The 8,259-nt window shown below is 39.7% G+C and overlaps 1 protein-coding gene across 1 annotated transcript in view; it reads left to right on the top strand.

Moving 5' to 3' along the window:
- Window positions 1-8,259, top strand: part of mindy3 (MINDY lysine 48 deubiquitinase 3) — a 20,930-nt gene that overhangs the window by 483 nt on the left and 12,188 nt on the right. The window contains exons 2-11 of the mRNA XM_032519445.1: window positions 242-546; window positions 946-1,025; window positions 1,269-1,329; window positions 1,419-1,613; window positions 1,779-1,830; window positions 2,596-2,710; window positions 3,564-3,637; window positions 3,794-3,873; window positions 4,104-4,174; window positions 5,172-5,252. Coding sequence (XP_032375336.1) covers window positions 453-546; window positions 946-1,025; window positions 1,269-1,329; window positions 1,419-1,613; window positions 1,779-1,830; window positions 2,596-2,710; window positions 3,564-3,637; window positions 3,794-3,873; window positions 4,104-4,174; window positions 5,172-5,252 — 903 coding nt within the window. The 5' untranslated portion in view covers window positions 242-452. The remainder of the gene's footprint in view (window positions 1-241; window positions 547-945; window positions 1,026-1,268; window positions 1,330-1,418; window positions 1,614-1,778; window positions 1,831-2,595; window positions 2,711-3,563; window positions 3,638-3,793; window positions 3,874-4,103; window positions 4,175-5,171; window positions 5,253-8,259) is intronic.

The following is an 8,259-nucleotide window of genomic DNA, read 5'->3' as shown; positions in this document are numbered from 1 at the left end:
AAGTTACTTCTATTACTAGCTAACCATCCGGGTAACGTTAACGTTTACTATTTGACGTTAACGTAGCTAAATGTTAGCGTTCTGTTAATAATACGAGCGAGTATATTGCTTGCATTAACGTTACACTAATTTATAAACTAGCTATGTCGCCCAATTGTCACAATAGATATGCAATTAAGTTATCGGGGCTTGTGTTCCCTTTATAGACAGTAACCTTAGCGTATGCTTCTATACTTTGCAGGCTGGTGTGGCTACGTTGATGTCCTTACTACCCGCCAGTTTGCCTCCCGTCGCTAGAGTCAGTCTGTGTTGTGCAACACAGGAGGCTTGTGGCCAATGCCACAGGCTCGAACTGCCGAGAGAAGTGGACTATCGACCTAGGAAAGAGCTTGCAAGTTGGCCTTTAAAGACATATCTTGTGTTTGTTGACTCGACAGCGCTATACAATTGTCATGTCGGAGTTAAATAAAGAGGTGGTGGATTTGGTTTGGGGGAGACCCTCTAGTGGAGGAGTGTCTGCCTCCATCTTCCGTAGATGGACCCAAGGTATGATGCTTTGTCTCAGTATAATGACATGAAAGTTTTTTTGCAGAACAGGAAACACACCATAGTTTACTGAAAAACAGGGTTGTCCACCCATGTGCAGTGGATAACCAAGTGTATCCAGGTTATAATTACAATATAATGACCGAAATGTCAGTTATTTATTTCATTAGTTACACCTTTAGCTGAAGGCTAGATAAGCAGCAAAACACCCTGCTGTTGTGTATGTGGTTACAATGAATACTGCACATGACCATTCCTGAATTTGCTATGTGGCCTTAGATGTGAGCATGCATGCACATGTGGCTTTCTAATGTGTGCATGGTAAAATTGCCTAAATAATGACTTATTTGTTTCTGCTGTGAACCTTTTAAGGTTGTCTTGCCTATTTCTTTACCACAGGATTTGTTTTTTGTGAGACTGAGCAAACGGCACTGGAGCAGTTTGAAGGAGGACCCTGTGCTGTCATTGCACCTGTCCAGGTATGGTCTAGTTCCACCTAGAGTATTATCAACATGTAGTATTATCAGGGTAGAGTGTCAATTTCCAGCTTATTCCTTATAGAGCCCTCACAGACCCCTTACATACTCAGCGGTTGGTAGTTCTTAAATGGGAGTGGGTGTCTGCAACATGGCACTCTTTCAAAATGTACACCTTCCACAAGTTAACTTGTTGCTCAAGTCTATTTCTGACTGAGTCATGACTGAGTTTGTATTTCTTTACAGGCTTTCCTCTTAAAGAACATTCTCTTCAACAGAGAAAGTTCCAACTGGAGACAGATGACAGGTAGACAGGACATTTCAAATTATTGTTTTTTGCTATTAATTTATGTGTGGCTTGTTAAATCATGCATCTTTTATGCTTGAATATGTTAGAAGAGGAGCAAAAAACAGCACTGTGTTCCACGCTGAGTGAAATCCTGGAGTCTGCCTGCTCCAGCCCCTCTACAGGGTTCTGCCTGGTGACGTGGGCCAAGGGACAAATCCCACATACTAGCACACAGACACAGTCACAAATGCAGGACATGCCCGCACCAGAGAGCAGCCAGCCACCACAGGAACAGCAACCCAGTGAGTCCTACATCTGTCACATTTAGGCTCACTTATTCGTCAAGCCTTGTTTTTACCATTAATGATAAACAATAGTAATGTTTAATGATGGACTACTTGACAGTGTGTAGTTTTTTCTGTGTCATGCTCTGATACTACCTTGTATGTATGCTTCCTTGTGCCTAGCTGCTTTGGCTGTTGAGGTCCTTGGCTTTGAGCGATTTCACAGTGTTCTCCAGTAAGTGACATATAATATTATAATATTCTCACTGCAGATAACACCGTGCATCTTTGTACTCATGTCTTGTCCACAAAGCAGATCATCTTGACATTAAGTTATACTGTGGGATTCTGAAGGGATTAAGACCTCACAAATCCTTGTTTTACAATTGCCAATATGCAGTACTGAGATAGAGAACTACATATTTCTCAGAAGATAGTATCAGCAGAGGGGGATTGGAGGGATGGTATTTGATTCAACTAGTCCGCAAGAATTGGCTTTGACATTGAATTAGCTATTTCAGACTGCTCTCAAGTTGCTGACTTAGCGCTTTCACAGATTGCCTAATATAAAAAAAACTACCTCTCACTACCTTTCTTACACACATACTGTCTGTCACACATGCACAAACTAAGTGTATGCAAGGCTGCGTTTGCCAGAGGAATATTGAAATTCCGTCACACAGCATACTGTTAGCTGAGACCCTAGTCAGCAAAAAGCAGTGCTGATTCACGTTAAATCAGTGCATGCTAACTAAGACAGACATCTTCTCTAGCAAGCTTTCCAGGGTGGAGGTAAAAGTGGTAGTGGTTCCAAATAAATAAAATTTGATTTTACTTTGCCTTCTGATGCATCTAATTAATTTCTGCCCTATTTGCAAAAGTTATCTTTACCAACCTGGCTTGACGAATACAATTAATTAATCTTATTGATCCTTTAACCAAACAAATCTTCTCTCTTTCGGTTTCATAATTCAACCTAACCTTTGTTCCCTTCCTGCAGTAAGCGGACTGTAATGTCTGTGTCTGGTCTCAGAGAAGAGGTGTTGTCTCTCTACCACACCTGGAGGGGGTGCTGTGGAGTTTTGCTTTTCCTCTACTCTGTCATCCTCACCAAGGTACAGTAATAGAAGAAACAGTGTAATTACACTGGTCCAATTGAATACGGCCACGCATCATACAGATGTCTTTTTAACATTTATTTCCACATTTCCATCCTCAAGACACCGTGAAAACTATAAAGAAAATAAACACATAAAACACAATAAGTCAAAATACTTTCAGTGATTTTACAATCTCTTACACACGTTTCTTTAACTAGACGACAACAAATATTCAACAAATATAACAAAGCTGAAATACAAAAGCACAATTACCGTGTGCGCCTCTTGGACCGTGCAAATCTTAGTTTAAGCCCGTACATTTTTTCTCTGCAGCCACATTGGCTCTCGCTGAGTACCTTCTGCCCACAATGCAGCAGGTGTGGCCTTCACTTAACTCTGGTCATTTGACCTTTGATTTCAACATAAGAAATAGCATTTGTAATAAAGAACAAAATGTAAACATATTTTTAATGTAAAACATTTTAGTACAATTTTAAATCAAATGTCCCTTTTTAAACTTATTTATTATGCATTTTTAAGGTTTTTAATTACCGTATGAATTCACACATTAACGGAATTATCAAACAATATGGACTAACGTGTAAATCTCAATAGCACTGTCCCTCAGACAGTTACAAACAGCTAGATAGAGAGATGCTAGAAATAATAAGTACTGGTTGGAAATAATGATATTGGTGATGTTACCATATTTATTAAGTAATTTGAATGAAGTGATGTTCAAATAAGAAGAAATACACAAAGATTTTCCATTTTTTAATGGACTTTTGATCATGTTAAGTCATTTGTCCTGTTTGTAGCATCAATGTTCAAATACACTAAAATCCAATGCAGACTTGTCTCTGTGCAGGGCATAGAGAATATAAGAAATGAGATCCAGGACACAATGGAGCCTCTCATAGATCCTGTGCACGGCCATGGCAGGTAAACAAACACCTCTCTTAATCAATTGTCTCATCAGTTAGACTGACACAGAAAGTAATAGATCACTGCAATGTCCTTTTTGCATGATTAAGGTTACAGGGTATCTTCTGTTATCTCAGAAACTGCTAATATCTCTTTTCTTTTCTATCTGTCCAGTCAGAGCCTGGTGAACCTCCTTGTAAGTGGCCACGCTGTCTCTAATGTCTGGGATGGAGACAGGGAGTGCTCTGGCATGAGTAAGACTTCTAAGAAGTTACTACATACCCACACAAACACGCCATATTCATACAACAGAAACATATCACACTCGCAGAACTCAGTTTGTGGCCCCAGATTAAAACCATATCCACCGGAAGGCAATAATTCTTACATCTCACAGCTATACACAAAAGGCAGAAATTAATGCCTGTTTGACATAATTGAACTAATTTTCATTTTGTTTTTCTCTTTTCTCACCATCTTGTAGAATTGCATGGTATTCATAAACAGGCATCAGTTGGCTTTCTTACCCTTATGGAATCACTACGCTACTGCAAGGTACGGACACATACAGGTTACTTAAAACATTATGCAAAAGTGCAAGCAAATGGTTGTTTGTATTGAATAAGTATGCAGAGTATTTGTTGATTTTTATTTTTATGAGACAGACTCCCTATGAATTGAGATGGACACCCACTGTATACGCCTAGAGAGTGCTAGGAATATAAATACAAACACAAATGTTCGTTGTTGCTTGTGGCTCTAATATGTGGGACATATCCAACGTGTGAACACAAACAGCACTGAGAGCTCCCGTGTGAAAATATGTGTTTGGTCCCAACAGACTAACTCTTTCCCACTCACAATCATATTTATTTTTTTATTTTTTACTGGCGCACATGTACTGAAATGCAAATTGACTAAAAATAGATCACAAAACAGATTTTTAAATACATGCTACGTGGAAAAACAGAATCTTAGCTATTTATTTATTATTGCCAAAATAAGCAACACCAAATAAGCTGAAGTTTGGACTCTGTAAATAGTGAAAGTAAGCAGCTATAATACGTATAAATCAACTACATGGTTGCCAAAGAGAGCTATTAAGATTGATTTAAGAGATCAACTCTTTCAAATATGGAGAGGTCTGCTCATATGTACACTTTTGTGTATTTGGTTTATTGATGTTGTGTAGAATTCAAGGTAAAGCTGCATATAAAGAAGAGCTAACAACTAATAAGAAAAGATTCTAGTGAAAAAACATTGTTAATAGTTAATATCCATTTTATTACATAGTACTACTTGTTGAGGATCCAGAGAAGTATTATGCTGTTTATATACTGTGACATGTAATCTCTGTTCAAATATTAATGTACTCAATGAGAAAGAGGTATGTTAAAGTTTAATCAATTAATGATTTCTGAAGAAAATGAATGAAAATAGACACTTACTTGTAATACATTCCATCTTTCATCTCTCTCTCTCTCTCTCTCTCTCTCTCTCTCTCTCTCTCTCTCTCTCTCTCTCTCTCTGTGTGTGTGTGTGTGTGTGTCAGGTCGGGGCATTCCTCAAGTCTCCAAAGTTCCCTATTTGGATCCTTGGCAGTGAAACTCACCTCTCTGTGTTTTTCACCAAGGCAAGTTCAAAACACTCTGTCCATAAGCAACACATATTTCACTCACATAGACACACAGTGTGTAATACAAGCCAGTCCCTTCAGCAGGTTTAAAAAGCCAAAATATGGAATATGCTTAACAGATTTAATATAGTGCAGGTCAGATATCAATGTGGGGGGAAAAAAGGCAGAAAAGGAGAAGAGGAATAAAGGAGCGCAGGAGTTAGTCATATATGGCCAGGGCTGTTTCTTGGCTTTTCACCTATCCAGGATTAAGGGGAATAAAAGCTCAGTTTTCAAAGAGGACCTTAACAAGTGCAGACATACACACAGACTTTCAGCTCCGTTCTCTCTCTTTCTCAGTTTTACGAAAATACACAGTTTAAGTTTCTCAACCATCTGTGATCAACTAAACAATGTAAGTTATAATATATGACCATGATGTAAACTGCTAAATCTGTGTGTGCTGTGAGCTTCCATTTATAGTTTACTTCTGTCTTCCTTAACTGTCATGTTAATTTCAACAATATGCATCACACATTTTTTTCTGTCCTGGCACTTGTTCATAAAAACAAGTTGTTTTTTTCGCCCAGGAACTAAGTAGCCCCAGAAACAACACTGAGGGACTAAAAAACAAACAGTTCCTTTTTAGCGTATTCATGTTTGAGTATTTCAAGACGTTTTGAGAATAGGACTATTACACTTAGATTTAAAAGACTTATTTGGTAAAGATAAATAATAATAATATTTGCATGGAACAAGACATCACACTGTTGATTGACTGAAAATGTTGATGTGACACATGTTGTAATCAAGATAGTAAGGGATAAGAGGAAATAAGGAAAATGTCAAAAAAGCAAGACACCTGTCTCGAAAGGAGTGATGATCTAGTCTCTTTAATGTTTTTCTTGGTTAATTCTCTGTTTTAATACGTAACTACATTGATAGCAATTAGCAAACATAGGTTCACTCACGGGCCTAGTGTCTGGTTTGATTATAGTCGGGAATTTTGTGTTGTTTTACATGTTAGTATAACACTACATTATTCATGTTATAGTGATAACAAGTGCTTGAGTGTTTATGACTGCTCTTTAAAAGTGGTTGCATTTTGATGCTTGTGTTTGACAAATCTGTGACATTCTGCTGTACTCATGAGCCATCAGAATGTACTACACTACATCAGAGTAGGTAGCTTTTGGGTGAATGGAATGGAGAAAACGGTCCAGGAAACAAAACTGGAACCAGGTTGATGTGGTCAAAATGCAGGAAAAACTAGACTTCGTAAAAGCGGTTCCCATCTTATTCCTACATGCCCCCTTCATCAATTCTGCTATACACCATGCCAACAAGGTATATAATTTACACCCTGATTGAGGTCAACCGTGCTGTTGTAATTTGAAAGAAACTTCGGCTCTTGGATAGAAGTTTGAATCATCAGATCACTGTGCTAGTGTGGATGCGTGCGTATGCGCCATGTACACACACCCAGTTTAGACTCAGACAAACATGTTTATCATCTATCAGTGAACATGTAACATAATACATTGCTGTAATCTGTGTAGTAAAGCTGGCAGGTTTGGTTGTAGCAAATTGATTCTCCCTGCTGTTGTAAAAAAATGGCACCAGAGAAGCAGAAAAATCCCAGGCAATTATCTGCATACGCCACACCCTTAATATACCATTGATTAAAAGCTCAGTTACATGCATAAAGCTCAAGCATCCTAGGCGAGTGGATCATATGTTGGCTCAGTGATGAACAAAAGTCGTCATGCATGCACTGATGACTTACCGATTGCTACAACTCCCCTGGCAGTAGTGACAGGTTCACATACACACACATTCCAGAGCACAGGGAATCTAATCCTGATTAGCTTTAGCGTGTGTGTGTGTGTGCGTGTGTGTGTGTGCGTGTGTGTGTGTGTGTGTTTGTGTGTTGTGTTTGTGTGGTGTGTGTGTGTGTGTGTGTGTGTGTGTGTGTGTGTGTGTTGTGTGTGTGTGTGTGTGTGTGTGTGGTGTGTGTGTGTGTGTGTGTGTGTGTGTGTGTGTGTGTGTGTTTTCTCTTCAGGTGGAAAGCTTCCTGTAGGGAATGTGATTCCAGAGTTCCCATCTGGATCCATTTGTCCCACTGGAGACTGGGAACACACTTAAGCACACACACATGCATATGTACTGACGTACATGGCTGACGCTACACTTTGCCGCCTCTACAACTTTGAGCCAAAGCCGAAGGGGAAAGACATGGGGCAAGGGCACTCTGCGAGTAGACTGCACTAAGTGTGACCCTGTCCTCCTTGAAAGGGAATCTATGTTTGGAACAAATTTTAATCACCCTGCGATTTCCCAGGCTTGGTGATACAAATATACACGCTACCTGGTTATGTAGCTTTTAGCTCCGATATAGAGCCATACACACAAAAGCAGAAAACCTGATCCCTGCCTCTGATGTGTCAGCGGCTCCTTCTGTCTGCCATCAGGGACGGGTGTGTATTCCCCTGAGCCGCTGTCAGTGTGTGACTGCGGCTTTCAGACCATCAGCTTAATAGCATTAGTGTTTTTTATCTAATCTACCTACACAAAGGCTATTCCACCATCTCTGATCCCTACCCGCAACACCCCCCACACTCTCTGTCTTTTGTTGTATTAATGTGTGTGTGCATGTGAGAAAGAAGCTGAGTGTGTATAATGGCATGTAATGGGATCTGTTTTTTTGGACAAGTTTGTGAGACGCCAGAGGAAGGAGAGAAAGAAAGAAAGGCAGACAGAGACTGAAGTAGAAGAGGGATGGGTGATGTATGAGACATATCATGCAATATGTTCAAAACGGGATTCTTTCTTCCTTCCTTGTCACCCTCTTGTCCTTGAAGTAACTATCCATTCCAGTATACAGCAGGTCGGTTGCCCAAGTCAAGGATTCTTGGCACCCCAGCCAACCTCTTTAGATTTTTGTTCCCGCATGGGGAGGAAAGAGGAAGAAAGGAAGTAGAAAGGAAGGATGCACTTTTAAAGAGTGGTGCAGTGGTCACTCGGG

Source organism: Etheostoma spectabile, chromosome 6 (assembly GCF_008692095.1).
Source record: "Etheostoma spectabile isolate EspeVRDwgs_2016 chromosome 6, UIUC_Espe_1.0, whole genome shotgun sequence".
NCBI classification, from domain to species: Eukaryota; Metazoa; Chordata; class Actinopteri; order Perciformes; family Percidae; genus Etheostoma; species Etheostoma spectabile.
Note: the sequence above shows the minus strand (reverse complement) of the source record. Positions and strands in the feature narration are given on the sequence as shown.